General features: G+C 38.2%; 1 protein-coding gene across 25 annotated transcripts in view; it reads right to left on the bottom strand.

Annotated features, from left to right (window-relative positions):
• unc80 (unc-80 homolog, NALCN channel complex subunit) overlaps positions 1-23,066 on the bottom strand; it is a 139,955-nt gene that overhangs the window by 19,553 nt on the left and 97,336 nt on the right. For 20 of the 25 annotated variants that reach the window (XM_031893923.1, XM_031893907.1, XM_031893912.1 and 17 more), the window contains 24 exons: positions 20,973-21,073; positions 20,682-20,768; positions 19,581-19,764; positions 19,402-19,496; positions 19,219-19,308; positions 18,063-18,164; positions 17,750-17,930; positions 16,928-17,196; positions 16,587-16,721; positions 16,152-16,293; positions 15,456-15,552; positions 15,208-15,378; positions 14,710-14,802; positions 14,396-14,614; positions 13,981-14,181; positions 12,543-12,666; positions 10,232-10,357; positions 9,535-9,658; positions 9,150-9,356; positions 8,134-8,318; positions 3,831-3,996; positions 1,886-2,065; positions 1,464-1,602; positions 35-91 (listed from right to left, as the gene is read on the bottom strand). In XM_031893923.1, coding sequence (XP_031749783.1) covers positions 35-91; positions 1,464-1,602; positions 1,886-2,065; positions 3,831-3,996; positions 8,134-8,318; positions 9,150-9,356; positions 9,535-9,658; positions 10,232-10,357; positions 12,543-12,666; positions 13,981-14,181; positions 14,396-14,614; positions 14,710-14,802; positions 15,208-15,378; positions 15,456-15,552; positions 16,152-16,293; positions 16,587-16,721; positions 16,928-17,196; positions 17,750-17,930; positions 18,063-18,164; positions 19,219-19,308; positions 19,402-19,496; positions 19,581-19,764; positions 20,682-20,768; positions 20,973-21,073 — 3,475 coding nt within the window. The remainder of the gene's footprint in view (positions 1-34; positions 92-1,463; positions 1,603-1,885; positions 2,066-3,830; positions 3,997-8,133; positions 8,319-9,149; positions 9,357-9,534; positions 9,659-10,231; positions 10,358-12,542; positions 12,667-13,980; positions 14,182-14,395; positions 14,615-14,709; positions 14,803-15,207; positions 15,379-15,455; positions 15,553-16,151; positions 16,294-16,586; positions 16,722-16,927; positions 17,197-17,749; positions 17,931-18,062; positions 18,165-19,218; positions 19,309-19,401; positions 19,497-19,580; positions 19,765-20,681; positions 20,769-20,972; positions 21,074-23,066) is intronic. The other 5 variants (XM_031893924.1, XM_031893915.1, XM_031893917.1 and 2 more) reach the window with 2 other exon arrangements.

Below are 23,066 nucleotides of genomic sequence, written 5' to 3'. Positions count from 1 at the left end.
ACAAAGCACAATGACAGACAGGTTGCATTCGTACCTAGACAGGCCCATCTCGCCTTCACGCCCATGGGAGTCGTCAAGAACATTAGGTTCGCTGCAGGAGGGGGAGGGAGATGAAGCATTGAAGGGAAAGAAAAAAGCAAACAAACAAAAAACAAACAAAAACAAAAATATACGCATGCAAACGTCTACCAAGAAACATAAAAATACAAAGTAAAGAACAGAACTCAAATACAATAAGAGAGCAAATCATCTTGGCTCTGGCCATTCTGTTGTTATGTATGATACAGGGGGAGGACTGAGAAGGGTTGAGGAAAGCACTGGCAAAAAATGCAACTGCAGGGAAATCAAAGGAAAGGAGAGGAAGCGTAGACTGGGAATCTAGGCATTTAGAATTAAAGCAGCAGTACTAGTGAAAAAGTAACAAGATTTTTAGATTTTTGTCAATAACTAATAAAAAGCCATGCCATTGTACTTCTGAGAACTTTATTGAATATATTTTAACTATTTTCTGATCATTTGTATGTTCTGTATGATATTGTATAGCTAGTTGTGCTGCTTTAAATATACAGTAATTGGAGTTCTCATGGCAGAACTTTTCTCTTAGAAGTCACCTAGATACTATGGTAATCAACCCAGAATAAGCCATATGGAAAGGGCCAGTAATGCTTAAAAACAAGTTGTTCTCAAAATAAAGTGCATAGTAACACCTTTCTTCAGCACAGTCTGCTTTTTTATTAAACTGTGTTAAATTCTGGCACTAGTTAGCAGATTAGTAAATTGTAAACAGATAAGATTTAGGACGTTAATATCACCCTTCTTCTGCCCAAAAGAGAAAGCAGCAAATTAGGAGAACTCCTAGATTTCTAAAGATAATAATTGATTTAATACATATAGTTAATATAGGACCAACTTGTTATTAAAAATTTCTGCACCTTGAGTGCCTATCAAGCATTGTACATATTTTGTCTCCACTCAACACAATTAAGTATCTTAACCACCCTTTACATTGATATTAAGGACATCGAGAGCCTTCTTAGCATCTTCCAGAATTCTTTTTTTAAGCAATATGTGGTCATGGATGACAAAAAGGCAAATATCCAATAGAGTTCTATTACGTGATGCACGGCCCCTTTAAACTGACTTGGAAATTATCAAACGATTTGGATAAGAATGCCTAAGAACTGAATAGTTTGTTTGCCTTCTGGGCTCTCTTTAGCATTATCTTCTACTAAAAATTAAAGCAGTGAGGTGTGGAACTAATAAAAATTTACAATACAGAGATCATAGCTTCATTTTAGAACCTGAGTAATAAAAAGCAATTGTTTATGTAAAGGAATCATTGGGTGAGTTATCCAACCCAGCTCAAAATTCTCTGTGGTATCCATTACTGGTAGAATATAAGAATTATATTATCTTCCCTTAGACATGGGCCCAACTCACCAAAAAATGTATTATAATCTTACCTTTGGCTGGGAAGCATGCCCCCTTCAGCCTGAGGGACGGACATAGTGGATGTATGGCTGGAAAAGCGTCTTCTCCCAATGGCACTCAAGAGGTATGCATCTTGTTCACTTACCACACTGGGCATGCTCACAGAGTCATCTAAAAATAGAGTAAACAGATAAACAGCTTAACCCACTGTCATTTTAATCTTATATTACCTCCATCTAGTTTTGCTTTCAGGCCCTTATGTCTAAGGTTATTGTAACTGCAAATCTATACAAATTTTCTTCCCATTAAGATTTTTTGCTTATGACTCTAAAGATGTGTAATTATTGTGGGCTTATGGCTTTCCTTCCCAGACAAGGGAAGAGGCCAAGTGTTTCATGTTTGTCTCCATGCTTTCTCACTACCATCCTGCGCATAAATGAAGTGGTATACTCACTTTCTTCTTCCTCCTCATCTGTACGACTGAGTGTATCCTGGGAGGCTTGGTGGGAGTGCTCACTGTCCTGCTCCCAGACTGTTCCTGTACCTGTGTTGGAGCGTGACATTGTTGCCAGGCTTAATCGATAGGCAGAAGTGGATGTTCCCACTGTGCTTATGGAGGTCTTTCCTTGGTAGGCTACAATCCCAAAACAAAAATGTTAAATGTTAAAATGTTAAATATGGTCACTATACAATATGGCTATTAGAAAATAAACTGCTTAAAGGTAATATACTGAAATATATTTTCTCTAAAATGTTATGTCTTGCTGTGCCATTTTTCTGTTATATATATATACACTGCTCAAAAAAATAAAGGGAACACTTAAACAACACAATGTAATGCCAAGTCAATCACACTTCTGTGAAACTGTCCACTTAGGTAGCAACACTAATTGACAATTAATTTCACATACTGTTGTGCAAATGGAATAGACAACAGGTGGGAATTATAGGCAATTAGCAAGACATGCCCAATAAAGGAGTGGTTCTGCAGGTGGTGACCACAGACCACTTCTCAGTTCCTATGCTTTCTGGCTGATGTTTTGTCACTTTTGAATGCTGGCGGTGCTTTCACTCTAGTGGTAGCATGAGACGGAGTCTACAACCCACACAAATGGCTCAGGTAGTGCAGCTCATCCAGGATGGCACATCAATGCGAGCTGTGGCAAGAGGGTTTGCTGTGTCTGTCAGCGTAGTGTCCAGAACATGGAGGCGACTGACTGCCATTAGGTACCGAGATGACCATATGCTGGTGCGGTTGGCCCTGGGTTCCTCCTAATGCAAGACAATGCTAGACCTCATGTGGCTGGAGTGTGTCAGCAGTTCCTGCAAGATAAAGGCATTGATGCTATGGACTGGCCTGCCCGTTTCCCAGACCTGAATCCAATTGAGCACATCTGGGATATCATTTCTCACTCCATCCACCAACGCCACTTTGCACCACAGACTGTCCAGGAGTTGGTGGATGCTTTAGTCCAGGTCTGGGAGGAGATCCCTCAGGAGACCATCTGCCACCTCATCAGGAGCATGCCCAGGCATTGTAGGGAGGTCATACAGGCACGTGGAGGCCACACACACACACATCATGGAGGTCTCATTTTGACTTGTTTTAAGGACATTACATCAAAGTTGGATCAGCCTGTAGTGTTTTTTTCCACTTTAATTTTGAGTGTGACTCCAAATCCAGACCTCCATGGGTTGATAAATTTGATTTCCATTGATAATTTTTGTGTGATTTTTGTTGTCAGCACATTCAACTATGTTAAGGACAAAGTATTTAATAAGAATATTTCATTCATCCAGATCTAGGATGTCTTATTTTTGTGTTCCCTTTATTTTTTTGAGCAGTGTATATAGCAGACTGGGACAAGATTTTTCACTTTTTACTTATTTCTTGCCAAAAAAAGTTAAATATTTGTGTGCTGCCCCAGCAGTTAATATTTCTGTATTAGGTTTAAGTTAATGGTTTATATGTATTCTCATTGTTTCATTGCCACCTAGTGACCAAGGTCGCATTACAACTTGTTTAATTCTAAGTCTGTATACCCTCCCATCCCCTTCCTTATATGTGACGTCAGTTCCTCCCATCATGCCATTCATGTTCCTGCTTTCTATGTGTGAGGAGCTACTCCAGGGGTTGGGAAAGCAATATTCCTTTTGACCTCAAGCATTTGTCCATCCACCCCAACATTTGTTAACCCACAACAAATAAAGAACCCTTTGTGGATTCCAAGTGTCTGGTGAGTTCTGTTATCTGGCAAAGATTGCCCACGGTGGTTGTGCCCAGGGAGAGAGGTCTCAGGGGAAACTCAGCCATTATCACAGCAATTGGAGTCAGAATAATTTGTGTCTTGAAGTGAATAGGTATTAAACTGTGCATTTGGTACTGAATATGCTCTCACCTGACCCACTGTGCACAGCTTCCTTTAAAATTTTCAATTCACTATTAAACTCATTGATCAGAGAGCTCTTGCACAGTGGCCGTGGGATAAATCGTCGTTCCAGCTGGTCTGCTATGTGCTGCCGTGCGCTCAGCTCATCCTGAGTCTCTGGAGGCTGGACCAGTAACTAGAGGGAGAGACCCAAAAGCAATTGTTTTCCAGAAAAAGATCAAATTGGTAGAATCTGGGTTTTGGTAAGTATAAAAAGTCAACAGTATGTATGTGATTAATCTGTTGCATGCCTTAAATTTGCAAGGGGTTAAACAACAATTCATAATGACCAGGATAAATAAAAATGGGATGTACAATGGGATCTCTCTAGAATATAGAGTGTCACAGTTTCAACTTGCTTAACTGCTCTTAAAATAAACCAAGCCTTTTGGAAAACTTGTGCATCCAAGAAATATAGTTTCATAGGGATCAGTATATCAATATATATATATCAATATATATCAATATATATATAGTCAAAATGCAATACTGGCACTCACGTATAAATCTCAAATCCGCCTGGGTGCAGTCTTCACAGTGAAACCGAGATAAGAAGAAAAAGAAGCCGCTCTCTCAGGACTTAGGTGCAAAAATAAAAAGTAATTTATTGAGTAGACGAACTGACGTTTCGGCTGAACACCTCAGCCTTTCTCAAAGTCAAAAACACATTGTGAATGCTAACATTAAATACAGTGACTGGCGGGAAAATACAAACAGAAACTGGGTGTGACGTCACAGTTTCACGTAGTCCAATACACATCAAGCGTGAAATACTCATTAGCATAATAAACAAATGCGTGTCTCATTGTTTATGTATAAACAAATGCTTTGTACATCCGCAATAAACATAACACCTACAGAAAGAACCGATACCAGTGGACAGAAAGAGTGAAACTAAAAGTATCACGTATAAACAAACAATGTATCAGATATTGAGTTGAAAGGAAATTATCCAACATGTAACAAGTAGTGAGAGACAAAGTGACACAGGGGTGAGGTTACAGTTAACACGACCAGAGGGAAGCAGTATATGTAAGGAGCAGAGAGTATAAGTAGCCACAAGAGTATATATACCTGCTTGTTAAGGTAGCGGGAGCTGTTAGCTATGAGTGAGAGACAAAGTGACACAGGGGTGAGGTTACAGTTAGCACGGCAAGGGGGGAGCAGTATATGTAAAGAACAAAGAGTATAAGTGGCCGAAAGGGTATATATACCTGCTTGTTAAGGTAGTGGGAGCCGTTAGTAAAGAGGCAAAATGTCAGAGGCACCGATGGGACCACATAGTGCCCTGAACAAATGCTATCTTAGAGTGCAGCAGTCCTTGGGCCAACATTAGGTAGTAAATTGGGTTCAGGGTTACCACTCACTTTGCCAGTTGTAGGCATAATCATAGAAGGCTTGTCTTTCAAAGTAGAACTTTGAAAGACAAGCCTTCTATGATTATGCCTACAACTGGCAAAGTGAGTGGTAACCCTGAACCCAATTTACTACCTAATGTTGGCCCAAGGACTGCTGCACTCTAAGATAGCATTTGTTCAGGGCACTATGTGGTCCCATCGGTGCCTCTGACATTTTGCCTCTTTACTAACGGCTCCCACTACCTTAACAAGCAGGTATATATACCCTTTCGGCCACTTATACTCTTTGTTCTTTACATATACTGCTCCCCCCTTGCCGTGCTAACTGTAACCTCACCCCTGTGTCACTTTGTCTCTCACTCATAGCTAACAGCTCCCGCTACCTTAACAAGCAGGTATATATACTCTTGTGGCTACTTATACTCTCTGCTCCTTACATATACTGCTTCCCTCTGGTCGTGTTAACTGTAACCTCACCCCTGTGTCACTTTGTCTCTCACTACTTGTTACATGTTGGATAATTTCCTTTCAACTCAATATCTGATACATTGTTTGTTTATACGTGATACTTTTAGTTTCACTCTTTCTGTCCACTGGTATCGGTTCTTTCTTTAGGTGTTATGTTTATTGCGGATGTACAAAGCATTTGTTTATACATAAACAATGAGACACGCATTTGTTTATTATGCTAATGAGTATTTCACGCTTGATGTGTATTGGACTACGTGCAACTGTGACGTCACACCCAGTTTCTGTTTGTATTTTCCCGCCAGTCACTGTATTTAATGTTAGCATTCACAATGTGTTTTTGACTTTGAGAAAGGCTGAGGTGTTCAGCCGAAACGTCAGTTCGTCTACTCAATAAATTACTTTTTATTTTTGCACCTAAGTCCTGAGAGAGCGGCTTCTTTTTCTTCTTATATATATATATATATATATATATATATACAGTGGAGGAAATAATTATTTGACCCCTCACTGATTTTGTAAGTTTGTCCAATGACAAAGAAATGAAAAGTCTCAGAACAGTATCATTTCAATGGTAGGTTTATTTTAACAGTGGCAGATAGCACATCAAAAGGAAAATCGAAAAAATAACTTTAAATAAAAGATAGCAACTGATTTGCATTTCATTGAGTGAAATAAGTTTTTGAACCCTCTAACAAAAAAAGACTTAATACTTAGTGGAAAAACCCTTGTTTGCAAGCACAGAGGTCAAACGTTTCTTGTAATTGATGACCAAGTTTGCGCACATTTTAGGAGGAATGTTGGTCCACTCCTCTTTGCAGATCATCTCTAAGGTTTCGAGGCTGTCTCTGTGCAACTCTGAGCTTGAGCTCCCTCCATAGGTTTTCTATTGGATTAAGGTCCGGAGACTGACTAGGCCACTCCATGACCTTAACGTGCTTCTTCTTGAGCCACTCCTTTGTTGCCTTTGCTGTATGTTTTGGGTCATTGTCGTGCTGGAACACCCATCCACGACCCATTTTCAGTTTCCTGGCAGAGGGAAGGAGGTTGTCGTTAAGGATTTCACGATACATGGCTCCGTCCATTTTCCCGTTAATGCGAATAAGTTGTCCTGTGCCCTTAGCAGAAAAACACCCCCAAAGCAAAATGTTTCCACCCCCATGCTTGACGGTGGGGACGGTGTTTTGGGGGTCATAGGCAGCATTTTTCTTCCTCCAAACACAGTGAGTTGAGTTAATGCCAAAGAGCTCTATTTTGGTCTCATCAGACCACAGCACCTTCTCCCAGTCACTCACAGAATCATTCAGGTGTTCATTGGCAAACTTCAGACGGGCCTGCACATGTGCCTTCTTGAGCAGGGGGACCTTGCGAGCCCTGCAGGATTGTAATCCATTGCGGTGTAATGTGTTTCCAATGGTTTTCTTGGTGACTGTGGTCCCTGCAAATTTGAGGTCATTAACTAACTCCTCCCGTGTAGTTCTAGGATGCTTTTTCACCTTTCTCAGAATCATTGACAGCCCACGAGGTGAGATCTTGCGTGGAGCCCCAGAGCGAGGTCGATTGATGGTCATTTTGTGCTCCTTCCATTTTTGAACAATTGCACCAACAGTTGTCACCTTCTCTCCCAGCTTCTTGCTAATGGTTTTGTAGCCCATTCCAGCCTTGTGCAGGTCTACAATTTTGTCTCTGACATCCTTGGACAGCTCTTTGGTCTTTCCCATGTTGGAGAGTTTGGAGTCTGCTTGATTGATTGATTCTGTGGACAGGTGTCTTTTATACAGGTGACTAGTTAAGACAGGTGTCCTTAATGAGGTTGACTAATTGAGTAGAAGTGTCTAACCACTCTGTGGGAGCCAGAACTCTTAATGGTTGGTAGGGGTTCAAAAACTTATTTCACTCAATGAAATGCAAATCAGTTGCTATCTTTTATTTAAAGTTATTTTTTCGATTTTCCTTTTGATGTGCTATCTGCCACTGTTAAAATAAACCTACCATTGAAATGATACTGTTCTGAGACTTTTCATTTCTTTGTCATTGGACAAACTTACAAAATCAGTGAGGGGTCAAATAATTATTTCCTCCACTGTATATAGGAAAAATAATGGTACTTTTACTGGTTTATTTCCATACCTGTAGAATAATCAATCAATGTTTGCAAAGATGGTGCATTTAGAAATGTACAGTATTTATGGTGAACATACTGATTATTCAAAGTAATCCTGAATATGTTCCAAAACTTTTCATTAAGCTGTGAATATGAACAGCATCATTATTAAAACTGGGGACACACCATTAATATAAATAAACTGCACTGGTTTTATTTAATGCACAAGCAGTAGATCAAATACTGTACACAGGTACTGCAGTACTATTATATAGAAAAAAATAGTATTATTAAAGTGTTTTGGTACAAAACAAACATGTCTGTATTGCATTTAAAGACTTACCTTACACTGTATAAAAGGTCTCAAAAGTATAAATATAGGGATACGAGTTCTGACAATGAAATCGATGAAGTCCCAAAGGGCCAAGCCGCCCACCTTACGTATTGCCATTTCTTTGACTTGCAAACTCAGCCGGTACCACTGACTTCCCAACTGCCTCTCAAAGCACACCAGGATGACCTTCAATGCTGGAGAGAAAAGAGGAAAATGAGTCAAATTAAGACATTTACTGATACACCACCAGTGTTCTCCATTGTTCACCATCAAATTGCTAATAAAGCATCTGGCAATCCAACATTCTATTCCTTGACTGAACCTTAAACCACAGTGACCATTTGATCTTTAGTGCTATAACATGGATCGCTGGTAAGGATGCACAAAAGTAGATGGTTTGAGCGCTGGCTCCAATTACATCCTAAATGAATGGCAACTGGATACAGCTCTGCACATGCTCAACAATCAAAGACAGCATTAGTGTAATTAGTATATATATATATATAAACTTGTTAAACGCTGTGTAAAAATGCAAAGGATATAGTTCATTAAAGGAGAAGGAAAGGTAAAAACGATAAAAAGCTTTATCAGAAAGGTCTACGTAAATACAGCCATAAGCACTCACAGAAAAGCTGCACTGAGTCCTCTATCAAAAGAAACACAGGATTTCTTGCCACCTTTTATCTGTAAATCTGTTCTTCGGTATCTGACCTCCTCTCTCAAAAAAATCCTTCATTCCTGGGGCCAGAGTCTGCAGTTCTCTCCCTTCTGCTCCCTGCTCCCATAAGAATTCATAAAAATCACTCCCCCGCCCCTTAGGAATGTGTGATCTGAGCTACCCAGGGCTAGAGCTGCAAACAGGAAGCTACTTAAAATGGCAGCTACTATCTTAAAAAACAGAGAGAGCTTCTAGGGCTCTTTACTGTATGATAATGATTTCTGCAGACTAAATATAGTGTTCTAGGTGGCACTATTATAAAATGCCAAAATGACTTTCCTTTTTCTTTAAAATACTAAATTCTCACCAAGATATGCAGCCTGGCTGGTGGATTCAGCAAGCCCTTCTCTGCGCAAATCCTTCCCAGCATCTCCTGGTGTAGAGCAGTGAGCCGGGGAACTTTCCAGCATGAAGTTCTTACTACGTGAGGTACTGATAATTCGTGGGGGCAGAAGAATGTTTATCACAGTCTGTAGCAGCAGAAAGACCTCAGGTTGCTCCAGCCATGGACTATCTGAGTTTATGAGGACAGAAAAACAGTAATAATTACTTAATGCCTTGTGGAAGATTTAATGACTAAAAATAAGTTAATGGTAGTTTACATATATATATATATATATATACATATATATGAAGCAACTAATGACCAACAACACAAAGACACTGCTGTCTGCATACAACATCAATCTGACCTTTGCTTCCCGAACCCACGGTCAGAACAAAGGGAATAAGCAGATTGAGGAGCATCCCTTCTCGTCTCTCCTGATTGGTGAAAGGTGAGATTACATGACTCAGGGGGAAGTCTTCTTTTAATGCCTGTGGGTTAGAGCAAGACTTTTCAGAAACATATTTTAACATCATATATCTATAAAACAGTTTTTTACAGAAAAACAAGCTTTAGCTAGATCAGCGGATAAGGATCACACATAGCACATCGAAACAATACAGCGGAGATTCCCAGCCTTTTTTGCATGTGAGCCACACTCAGATGTAAAAAGTGTTCAAGAGCTACACAAGCATGAAAAAAAAGGATTTTGGGAATGCTAAATAAGCATTGTGATTGGCTTTTTGGTAGTCCAAAGTGGACTGTTAGCCTGCAGGAGGTTTGGTTTGGAGTAAAATTCTCTGTGCTTTCAAAACTTGCCCCCAAGCTAGAAATGTAAAAATGGGCACCTACTTTGATGCCACTGGAAGCAGCACCAAAGGGGGAGGTGAGCAACAGGTTGCTCACAAGCCACTGGTTGGGGATCACTGAAGTACAGTAATGTAAAGAAGAAAGCATGTTATGTTTATTCTTCCACTGATTTTGACATATAGAGGTAATAAACTCTAGAGTGCAGCAAATAAGAATGGACATCTCCAACTGATCTATAGTCCAGAAATACCAACCTGAATCTGTAATGCTACCAGCCTGACAACAGCAGTGCTGAATGGTAGAGGTGGAGAAAGATATGGACTAAGGTGGAGGAGAGGCAGCCCATCTGCAACACTCGAAGGTCCAACCACACCCATCACCTGCAAATACACATAGAACTGTGACTCAGAAACAACAATGACTCTTGCAGCAACTTCATGAGCAGTGCTATGGTGCAATTTAACAACATATCTCTAAAAATATTATGCCTGTCCAAGAAGTTATACAGGCCTTATTTTAATGTGTATGTATGTGTTATTTTAGATCTCTAACTATGTTCATTGCATCTAATAACCCAATTCTACACCACAGCTAACATTATAGTCTTTCTATAGTTTTTTTTATACAATCTCTTCATTAGTGCTGGCTTACAATCTGTATAGCAGTATATATGTTTTTTTCATTGCTTTGGCTTTTATACTCACTCCCACACATCTACTGATATATTCACAGACTGCAGTGGTTTAAATGAAACAATGAGAAACCATAAAGTGATACTGAAACCAAAAAAATTCTTATAAAAATATGAACCTGCTTCCAAACCTACCTATAGGTCATGTTGACTGTTTTTTCCTAAAAGTCCTGTTTCTCTTCATAAATCCTACTGAAGATCCTGAACCTGACTATCTGGCAACCCGACCCGACCAACCCTGTAGCTTCTCAATCTGTCAAAAGGGCTACGTCATAAACTGGGAGGATTCAGCTTGCCTTTTGCCTCGCATAGCATCACATGGCATTGTGAACTAGATAGCAGGCAGGCTTGATCTTTCCATTGCCTGCCTACTTCAAAGGGCTGTGCCCCCCCCCTCTCTGCTCTTCTCACAAAGAATTAAATAGCTGGCCAGCTTAAGCTTTCCTGTGCCTGCCTGCTTCTAAGGGCTCTCCCTGCCACCATTACACATCAACAACGGAGCTGAGCTTGTCACACACCGGCTGAAAGCAGAAAGGGCATTGCAGGTTTGTGATTGGGCATATTTATTCACTTGGGAGGCATTTCAATTAAAACCCGGAATAGGGGAACAAACATGGCTGCTCCATGGGTCTGTAATTCGTGCTACCATAATTATGAAGCAAAAAAAACTTTGCAGTTTTAGTTTATAAGGAATTTAAAGCTGATACAAATTAAAACACAACAGCAGATGTAAAACAAAAATTAAGTGTCTGTCAGTATCACTTTAATACAGCAATTGAGATATACTGGGTAATTGCCATTAGCATATTGCAACTCTAAAGATTTACAAATATGCTTTTTTAATATAAGAATCTAAATTGTAGAGCTACCTGATGTTACATACTCATAGAAAACCTTAAATTTAGTAACTTAACAGTTATACTATACACTATAACTTATAACAGTTGTAGTGGAAGGAATTGGGGCATAGCTATGTCAAAAAGTTTTTTTAGTAATAAAGTTTATATTCACATGATATTTTGTTATGTCCTAGTACTCCATGTAAAATCAGACATATAGAAAGCTATATGGTTATTTTATGCAAACAGGTAGCTGAGGTGTAAAACAGTGTTAGCTTGAAAAAGGCATGTAACTGTCTGTCTGCGACTTTGATTCTTAAACACCGCAAATATTTGCCTTGGTAACTGTTAATGAGTTTGTTTTTTGGTTCCAAAAATGAACATAACATAGCAAACGTAACTAACATAGGAAGTTAGGTTGCTCTTTGTAATCACACAAAGCTTTTTAAATACAGGTATAGGATCTATTATCTAGAATGCTTAGGACCTTGTAGGATGTCTTCTAAATATCACTGAAATATTAAATCAACCAAACAGGATTTTTTTTAACACCAATAAGGATTGAGGTTGCCTTGTTAGCGTTAAGTACAAAGTACTCTTTTATAATTACAGAAAGAAAGGAAATTATTTTTAAAAATTAGTATTGCTTACTTAAAATGTACTCTATTGGAGATGGCTTTCATGTAATTTAGAGCTTTCAGAATGGGTTTTCGGATAAGGGATACCATACCTGTACATGATTTCTTCACCTTGGTTTTTTGGAGTCCAATAATTTGCCCCATTATTTTAAATTTCTTTAATTTGCCCTGTTATTATATCCTATATATTTACTATACAATTCTGCATTCCATAGAATGGAGTAATCACATTTTGATATGGACTGAAAAGAGACAAACAACTGTAAATACAAGACAACACATATCTGGGGATATCTTCAGATGTAGCTCCAGGCAGCATGCAGGATAAGCACAGACGCAGGAGTCAAACAGCAACCTTGTGACACATAACTGAAACCCTTTGTTTTCCCTTACTCACCAGGTTGACACAAACATTGATCAATGACCTAAGGTGAGGCAAGAAGGATATGATTGGTTGCCTCTGAAGTGTCAAACAAACCCCTTCTATTAAATTGCTGGCAGGTTCCCACTCAACCTGTCGCCTGTAACACAATAGTAGGATGCATTAGAGGAAAGAATATGTTAGCATTTAAATGATGATCCAAAAAATGAATTTAAGGTGGTATCTTTGAAGCAAAGATGCTATTTTGTGACGGGGCAAATAAAAAACTGAAATTAAGTTAGAAATAAACTACAAACAGATATAGCTAATCCCTTATTTTATATACTAAGCAACTGAACCAGCTCAGATGTTCATCTGCCCTTTAACTAGGGATGCACCAAATCCACTTTTTCAGATTTGGCCGTACCTCTGAATCATTCATGGATTCAAGCATTTGGCCAAATACCGAACCAAATCATAGTTAGCTTATGCTTATTAGGTTTTGGAAGGGTTAAATGTCGCCGCATGCAACTTCCGTGTTTACGTGACAAATAGTCACAGGATTTGGTTCGGCCAGGACCGTAGATTTAGCTAATGCATCCCTACCTATAACAGAAATGATCCATACTCCCCATTTATGGCCTAGTGAGGCAATCTTTCGGTTGTTATTGGCACTGCACATGCTCCATCAGTAGAAGTAGCAACTTAAGAACATGGGGAGCTAGTGGGGGCATTTTGGAGGCACAGATCTTCACTACTCAAGGGCACAAAAAACGTTTCTAGCCTAATTCTTCGTTGAACGTTAGTCCTCCTTCATCAATCATGAATAAATCAGTCCCTATATTAAAATGTGTGCAACATGAAATTGCCTTGTAGACTTATTTTAACCTTACAGAAATTTGTGCTACCGCGGATCGAATATGAGCCCATTTGCCATCATAACCTCCCTTTTAAATACATAGCTGCAGTTGTTTATGCAGCTTTTTAAGGTTCCCAAAATGAACTAGTATTACATAAGAATATACTGCATCTTCCAGTAGAGTACAGAATAGTCTCCACTGCAAGTATATCTAATACCACCTAATGTCTGAACTAATAAGAATGGAAACTTGAGGAATATTACAACGTCAATCTCCAAGTAAAAGTTAGCAAGTACATTGGTTCAATAAACATAATCTTCTTTCACCTTGCCTGTGACATCATCGTAATCTAATCAAAATATTAGCCGTAGACTCTGACATCAAGATCTGATTCTGAATCAAGATCCATATACTCAGAAGCCACATATATCAGATGACAAGGTTTTACCTACCTGGGTTTTTCAATATCTATTTTCTCTGCTGCTGTCCCAGGAACCTTCCAGAGATAGGTTTTTTGGGCAGCGGCAGAGGAAATTTTTTTTTATTGGTGATGCCCTTACTTCAAGGTTTGCAACATCAGAAACACAATCCATGTTTCTGTAGCATCTGCTCACCTCAAAGTTGGCATTTTGTGAATTTTATTGAACATACGATCCAGTCTCTTCAGGATGAGGATAAGGGCTGGACGTACTGCCTCAGATGTCCAGTCTGTGATGGGCAGCATCTCCATAATATACCGTTTTAGTCCTCTGCTCTCCATAGTCTGTGTGTCATAGGGTGCCAGCTTCAAGAGAGAATGTGCAATCTCTGCCAACCTATAGCAAAATAATGAAATTGGAATGCTTTCCTTGAACTCTGCTGAGAGATACCCAATCTATCTTACTATATAAGTAATACTTGTGTGATCATTTTTTTTTCAAGCAGAGAACTATGTTTTACAAAATACTATTATATCCATTATATGTTAAATATTCTTATTAATACAATACAAATTTGATTTGGTTTGGAGACTTTTGGCACTAGATATACCTCATGTGTGATTTGACATCCAGGAGCTCCAAGGAAGTAACTCTTGGTTCCCCTGCCAAATTCTGGAGAATCTTTAGCCTGGGGCCGCAATGCTTGTAGAACTCTGTACAGATGTTCAGCAGTGATTCCCGCGGTCTCCTAAACTCTTCCCTTGCAATCCTTTCATCCAGTTCCTCTCTAGGAAGGCCTTGACCTTCTTCCAACAAGTGCAGGTTATCTCTGAAGTGAGAGCCATACAAAAATAAGCTCTAATGCTAGTATTTTATTTAATGGTTGTTATTCTGCAGACTTGTGCTGGTCAGAAAAGACCATACCTAAGATTTGCACCAGCTGACATTGTGTGATTGGCTGTTGTTGCTCCTTTGTGACCTTGGTCTCCCCTACTCATCTGTGGAGCAGTCATTGGCCTACAAGAGATATCATTAGCAATAATACTTGTGTCAATCTTCAGACTTCATTATCAGAAGGCTGATATAGATATGATATTTAAATATACTGAGACAAAATAGAATTGGTTCCTAGTTTAAAGCATAATGATTTATTATTCACAAAGAATTCTTAATATATGCAGTCGAAATGAAAAAAGAGAGTTATATTTCAACCGGTCTGCAATTTTTATTCAAAATGAGGGGTCAAAGTACTGTAAATGTAAGCCAGTGTATGAATATCAGCTATTAAAAGTGAAGAGTTAGGGTACAAAGATTGGTTGCTATTGTATTCCAGACCTGGTGCAAAGGTACAGCAGTTATTACCTTCTAAATTGCCTTTGCTTTATAACTCACAAGAGGTAATTTAGAAGCAATATATCTGACCTGGTGAGAGCTTCCACACTGTAGAGAAGAGCCTGCAGAGAGGTGGCAAGGGCAGCAGTGGCAGCAATTTCCTCACGTGCAGCTGACACTGTCTCCAACTGAGAAGTCTGGCGCTTCAGCTTTTGCAGGTAGCAGGGAACAAGAGCTTCTAGTACCATAAGCATCTGCAGGCTGAACAAAGGTAGGTTGTCTATCAGTATTACTAATCTTTTCAACTTCTTGGTTGAGTCAGAAAAAATTTGAGTTACCTTCTAAAGGACTCAGGAGCATATGCTACCACAGTCACGCACAACTTGATGCATTCACTGATGGAAAACGCCATATCTTCATTTCCATAGCAAAAATCTGAAATATGATTAAAATATTCAGATACTTAGATAAAAAACAAATGATACAAAAGTTGCTGTAGATCTTCAAGTGAGTAATTTTTTAAAGAAAAATCTAGCAATCTGAGCAAGTCTCCTGCTTGAGGAACACTTGGACCCATATGCACTCACTTGCACCTCTCTCTTGTCTTTTTGCTGGGTGGGACAACAGACACAAGATAAGTCAGGGTTTTTTATGACCTGATACCTGTAGCTAAATGCAGGTGGGGTATGGTTAGGGACCAGATTTGCCTTTATTTCCCCCTGCTCGGTGGACAGACTGAAAGATCAGAGTGAGAGTCAGTGTTACCATTGTGAATACAATTTAAACTGGTCTAATACTATTTACTTTGTGTTACTTGATTTAGTTAAAAAAGAAGGCCAATTTCAAATCGCCTTACAATATTGCTGTCTACAATATAGCAAAATTTAAATTGAATATCTTGTATCTGGTTGTTGTTTTATGTATGTAATCTTGTAGGTTCAATGTATACACTCGTTTATGTTGGTGCTTAATAAATATGTAGTGGTAATAATAATAATAATAATATAAACTTCACCTTAATAAAAAGCTTTTACCTAATGACTTCAAGGGCCGTTCAGCTTTCACAAGCTCCAGGATATCCAGAATGTCAGCTGTTTCTCCTTCTAAGGATTGCAACAGATCAAACAGGCACTGGGCTGATACCCCCTTACTGGAGGAGCCACTGCTTACCCCATCCTGTGGGACAAAATGTCAATTTACCCACAGTATGTCTGACTGATTGCAGTCACAATTGCATGTACCCCACCAAGATATGTCCACCCATGCTATGATCCATCCAACTCTTTATGTATGTTAACATATTTCCCACTTTTTTTCAGCTACACAAATCATGGCTGTCATGTTTCAGCAGGGACCACTGGCAGTTATGCACCGAGACTCTTATCCCAAAGAGAAAATACTGTATTTTCACATTTAGTATCTTTTTCATTGGTAAAGAATAAAGACTGTTAACAGAGTTCAGGGCTTACTGGAAGGTCTAGAAGAGGAGCAACACTTGCAAACAACTGAAGCACAAAGGGTTTGCGGTGAAGAACATAAAACTGACGGCAGGTAAATTCAATAGCCTGGCGAAGTTGCGGGTTACTTTCATAGTCAGCATACACCTAAAAAGAATGATAAGCTTAAGAATGTCTCCGTAGCAGGAATAGTAATGCTCATACAGTACACTTAGATCAGCTGGAATTTATGTCGACCAAGTAAAGTTAGCGATACAAATCCAGCTCTGGTCAGTTTGACTGATATGACCAAAAGCCTGCTAAGTGTCACGTCACAGACATATGAGTTTGCATTTTACCCCTCTGACACTTGCCTGTAGCATTGTGGGCAGAATCCATTGATAACCACTGAGTGAAAAAAGGTGGTTAAAATGTACAGCTGTGTTAATGGCAGTAGCAGCATATTGCCTGAGCAGGGCACTGTCCTCTGGGTGCAGGATAAGAGCTCCATTAAAAACACTGAGGAAAAGCATCATTTCATCACCCCAAGGGAATTCACTGGGCATTCCCAGGAACATTTCCTCTAGAAGTTTGATCCATAGGCTTTTCTGTAGGGTGTCCAGGCCAAACAATTCTTTTCCTGCTGAAGAGAAAATATATATATATTTAACAGTTGCGACACGTTCTATATCTTTTCTATTGTGTAAAAATCAAGTACTTTAGATTCTATGACAAAGCCAAATTCTATGCACTGAAAACTTATAACACATTTAACCTACATATTTAAGATCTAATGCAAAATTACGTGAAATTTGCACTAGATTTTGCTGCTAAGAGACACAATGGCCTGGTTGCTGGTTGGTTGGTTGGTTGGTTGGTATGGGTTATTGCACATGTTCAAAATTGTCAGTGTTCTTAAAGGAGTCTGCCTGTTTTGTACGTAGTTATTTTATGTCAAGGAGGTACATTTCTATTGTGTCTTCAGAGATGGTTCTAGATGTTGCTAGACCCCTGCAACATTATTAAGGTCCCTGTATGTCCCAAAGACTATATAAACAGTAATAATAACTGTATCAGTCGGGCATTTTCCCAAGTTCTTTTACTCCCATATACCCATGCAAATGCCTGCTTTTTTATCTGTATTGTAATAACCCTGGCTTCCTTGCTATCTATTCAGAGAAGTTTGATTTGAGTACCTTGGGGATCATTAAAGAGAGAAAACTCTGCATCAACAGCACTTCGGGGAAATGAGGGCAAACGTAGAAGGTCTTCTTGCAGCATGGAAACATGAGATTGCTTATGGGCAGGTGGAATCTTCTGGGTCAGTGATATAAGGAACAAAACTCTTCCAACCTCTTCCAACTTCCGGGTGAAAACCTAATAACCAAAATACAACCTCTAAACAGAAGGAACAGAACCAATGGTATCTAAAGTACTTTTTTTTTAAATAACTTAAGCTATATAATATATAGTCATCTCATTAGGGTGCATGCACAGTCTCTCCCATACTTGTTTCTGGATCAGCTCCTGGCCCTTCTCAGGTGGCATATGAACCAAGTTAAGCTGTGGTGAAACTGACCTCCGGAAAGGATAAATATCCCGTACATATGTCTGAAACGAAAAAAGTACATATATTATATGCGCCATACTGTATATTCTCTGACCAAGTGAATACTAAGCAATTTTTTTTCATTTAGTCTGTTATTCTACCATTGCATTAAATACATATACCAAAACTCTAAATAAAGAAGTCACACCCTTAAATGGCGAAGCAGTTTGATCAAAAGTTTTGGTGAGCTACTTCAACTACCATATATACTCGAGTATAAGCCGATCCGAATATAAGCCGAGGTAGCCGAGTCAATACTGGAAAAACTTATTGACTCGAGTATAAGCCTAGGGTGGGAAATGCAGCAGTTACTGCTAAGTTTCAATAGTCAAAATAAATACCAATAAAATTACATTTGCAATTGCAATTACATTGCATCAGTGGGGTATATATTTTTAAATATTTATTTAAAAGAAATATAGTAAACTAGCTCAATCAGCATCCAAGCTAAAATACAAAGAGTTAAAATCCTAAAGTGCAATGTCTAGTCAGAATGGAACAGGTGAGGATGGTAGATGAAGATGAATTTGGGGTGGGCCAGGGCACTGGAGGGTCTGGTTGCGGGTTACCTAATTTGCACACAAAGGACAGACGGTGCCGGTCTGGAGGGACCCATGGCAACCGACTCGAGTATAAGCCGAGGGTGACTTTTTTCAGCACATTTTGGGTGCTGATAAACTAGGCTTATACTCAAGTATATACAGTAATTGCAAATGTTACCATATTTAATAAGAAATCCAACTATAAAAATGTGATTGAATAAAATAAAATGTGAACACCTCAAATTCTTATTTGTTGTGTAGTGTGTAATAGGTCACAAAGCTCAAAAAAAAACGAGAAAAACTGGAATTAACTAAATAGTTGAAATGTTAACTAGAACAGGTACCATTGACATTTACATGACCTTGCAAGCTTTTAGATGGCAGTTTTACATGAATTTTTTTTTACTCAATAAATATATAAAATTTCATGTTTTTAACACAAAAAACTTTATCTACGGAAAAAATGACCGTTGATAAATAACTCCCTAAGTGTGGGCAATATCTTTTATTTTACCTTGTTATAATGAATTAAATTCCAGCGTTTATCCATCAGAAAGTAATTTGCAGACTGAGAGTCTGCAATATTAAAAAACTCCAGGCATTCCTAAAAATGAGAAAACAGCTACTAAATTACTTATCTCTCAAAATGACACCATCACTTTATACATAAATCCCCATGGTTTAAAGGTACACACACCTTTAGAAGAGCCTCAAACTGTGTATCTTCATGCACTGGTAACTGAGTTGGGATATCACACTCATTCTGTCCGTGCACCACTAGAGTCTTTGTGCCTATTGTCAATAAAGGAAAAATTAGCATCTCTTTCTCTAAAACCCAGTTCTAATTGCTAAAGGTAACAGTGGGCTACTGCTCACCAGGCATAGATGCTGTCACAAGGAGCTTAACCTCACACTGTTCCTTTTTCATAGTTTGCTTGAGATCCTTGAAAAAGAGGCCCTCAACATAGCCAACCACTTCCCAGAGGAAAGTCAGTGTAGCTGAGATGGCATCCATTCCCCATTCACAGGGAGTGCGCACAAAGTACATGATCAAGCCCACCTACATATAAAAAAGCCATAACAGATCATTTAAAAACATTTAATGTAATGAAATAAGTTCATTCATAAAAATGCAACTTGCAATTTTTTCCTGTTTTTGAAACCTTCATTTTGGGTTCCCATGTTAGTGAGTACTATAAACACACTGAAGTGTGGGAAATTTGTGAGCCTGAAGGCTATGGATGTGCTATTAAATTAAGTAAAAAGGCAGGCATGGTACATCTACTTCAAGGTTTGAGGTTTGTTTTTTTATACAGATAGGATACAGATAGGATGTTTTTGAGAGAGGTAACAGAATAGAAGAATTGATTAACAATTAATATATAAATATAGTGCATTTGTGTATGTGGTTTGGCAGATTACTGTGGATAGGTGGTTCTGTAAAGAGATATCTGGAAATGTGTCAGAAAACCATAATCTACAAATATAAAACAGTCAAGACTATACAAATAAAAAAAGGAAATCTCCTTTTTGGAAAACAGATATTTTTAATGGCACTTAAACCTTCATCTTTGGATGTATATTTTCCAAATGCTTATATTTTGGATACACAATGTTACCCTCAAGTTACAGGTATGGGATCTGTTATCTGGAAACCCGTTATCCAGAAAGTTCCAAATTATGGAAAGACCATCTCCCATAGACTCCATTATAAGCAAATAATTCACGTTTTTAAAAACGATTTCCCTTTCTCTGTAATTACAGTATAAAACAGTACCTTGTACTTGATCCCAACTAAGATATAATTAATCCTTATTGGAGGTAAACAATCCTATTGCATTTAATTAATATTTAAATTATTTTTTTAGTAGACTTAAGGTATGGAGAACTAAATTACAGAAAACCCCAGGTTCCGAGCATTCTGGATAACAGGTCCCATACCTGTACTAAATGTTGTAGAGTCCTTGTTAAACTTACCAAGTAGTTAAACAGAATATGTGATGTCTGAGCAGGGAAATCACCAATGTTAAGAAGCAGTTTTCTCAGCATGTAGATCAGTTCATCCTGAAACAGATATAGCACTGACTGTAAAGAGTTACATTGCTTGTACATACATCAAAACTAAATGGCACATGTGGCTTTTTTTTTAAAAAAAATCTTGTTATTTATATAACACCAATATCAAGCAGTATGCACTTCAAGAAGGACTATTTGCCTCAAAAATATTTTGATTTAATTGGTAATAATAAAGTGATGAAGACACTGTACCTGTCTGTTACTAATGGTGAGTTTTTCCAGGAAATGTCTAAGAACTGTGGATGGGTCCTCAATCAGGCAATTCCACAGAACTTGCTGTGCCACTGCACTTACTAAGGGATTAATAAAAGATCATTATGGGAACAGGGTTACAAAAATATTGACTGCAGACTAATTCCTACAATGTACTATCTCTTATTTAAAAAGCAAATTCACTTTGTGCTGTCTTTATAGAGTGCTGTGAACTCTCTTTCTGTTAGTCCTTTTCTGCTTCCTTTATTAAATAGACAGCTGTGTTTCTAAAGGCAATTTCAGTTCCATTAATCATCATTTTGGAAAGCATTTCACTTCATTACCCACAACATACAATTATCTCATTGCTACAGCTTCCAGAATGCAATGCACTGAAGGAGCAATCAGGGCTGGATCACTCAGGGCTGCATCAATATGTATAATCTGGTCTGTTGCTGGTTGTGTACGAAATTGCTCATCTTGGGTGTCATTATTTTTGAGATATATATATATATATATATATAGCAAAAAAGAGGGAAGTTGTGCTCAACCACTAAATTTTAAACCATTGGGCGGAGGTGCAATGAGGTTGTGACCCCAAATACATATTGACAACAACAAGAGATCCTCTGCACTCACCCATTACCAATATATATAGGACATTAAGACATTCTGTGCATTAAGCTACGAAGAAATGCTTGAAGTATATTGCAATATATGGGCAAACAATCCCCGTTTTGTTTAAAGGGGAGAGCATTTCTTGGTAGCTTAATGCACAGAATGTCTTAATGTCCTATATATATTGATAATGGGTGAGTGCAGAGGATCTCTTGTTGTTGTCTATATATAAATATATATATATATATATATAGTGGCCTTATACATTTTTATATGTTATACACTGTGTATTGGGGAGTTGTACTGATTACAGATGTCCAGGAAGCTTACATATCAAAGGGTTTTCTGTGAATGTTGTTGGGACAGCACATCTGCTACAGGAGCAGAGAATGCAAGAAATCTTCTCAATAGTTCCTGAACAAAGGCAAAGTGTGGTTTTTATCAACCCCATCTAATCAGTTGGCATGTGGGGGCAGTGACTGAAAAGGTGTATAAATGTAGACTGGACAGTAGTGAAGGGAGAACAGTATCTGGATTGACCTGGGGCAGCATGTGGACTGCAGACCAGAGGTGCTGGAGGACAGAGTACAGCCAAGATGGGAAGACAAGCTGGCCTTTATTCTTTTACACAGATGATAAAAATAATTTAGACTGTATAATTCATTTGTAATTGTAAATAGTGTAAATATAATAATTTGAGTAATTGAGTAATTTGAGGCTGAAGCTGAAAATCACTTCTACTGGAGCAAATAAGGACATAAATTCTCTAAACCTAGATAAATAAGGAAATTGAGGGATTAGGATATTTTCTCTTTATAGTTTAGTAATGAAAAAAAATTGTTGCTTTGTAGGGTTCACTTTTTTAGGACCCCAGATAAGATACTAGTCAAAAAGTAAATCTGTTCATTCTATTGTCATTATTTGTCTGGAATTATATTTAATTCATAGTGATTACTGAATTAAAAATAATTGTTTAATTTAAAAAGAAAAAAAAGTACATGTTCAAGAACCTTGTTATAGGCAAATGTTTACATTAGGAGACAATAGATATAGTCTTCATAATTCATAATTATTTATAGAAAATTTGATTAAACACAAAATTAAATGCAATTTTGCCAGTTTAGTTTCTTAGTTTCATGTGTTGTTTTGTTTGTCTTGTGTGTATGTGTGGGATTACCTGCATTTGTTAGTAGGGATGCACCGAATCCAGGATTCAAATTGGGATTTGGCCAAGATTCTGCCTTTTCCAGCAGGATTCAGATTCAATTGAGTCTATGCCCCTGGCTGAACCAAATCCAAATCCTTAAAATCACGTGGCTTTTTGTCACATAAACACAGAAGTTGAAATATTTTTTAAAACGTGCAGTTGTCTTTAACCCTTCCTTACCCTAATTTTTAGGATTCAGTTTGGGACAAAGAGCAAAGAGAAGCTTTTTGCAAAATTAAAGGCTTAACCAGAAAAGTAAATTCCTTAGG

Source organism: Xenopus tropicalis, chromosome 9 (genome assembly GCF_000004195.4).
Source record: "Xenopus tropicalis strain Nigerian chromosome 9, UCB_Xtro_10.0, whole genome shotgun sequence".
Lineage (NCBI taxonomy): Eukaryota > Metazoa > Chordata > Amphibia > Anura > Pipidae > Xenopus > Xenopus tropicalis.
The sequence above is the reverse complement of the archived record's forward strand: the minus strand, read 5'-3'. Positions and strand labels throughout refer to the sequence as shown.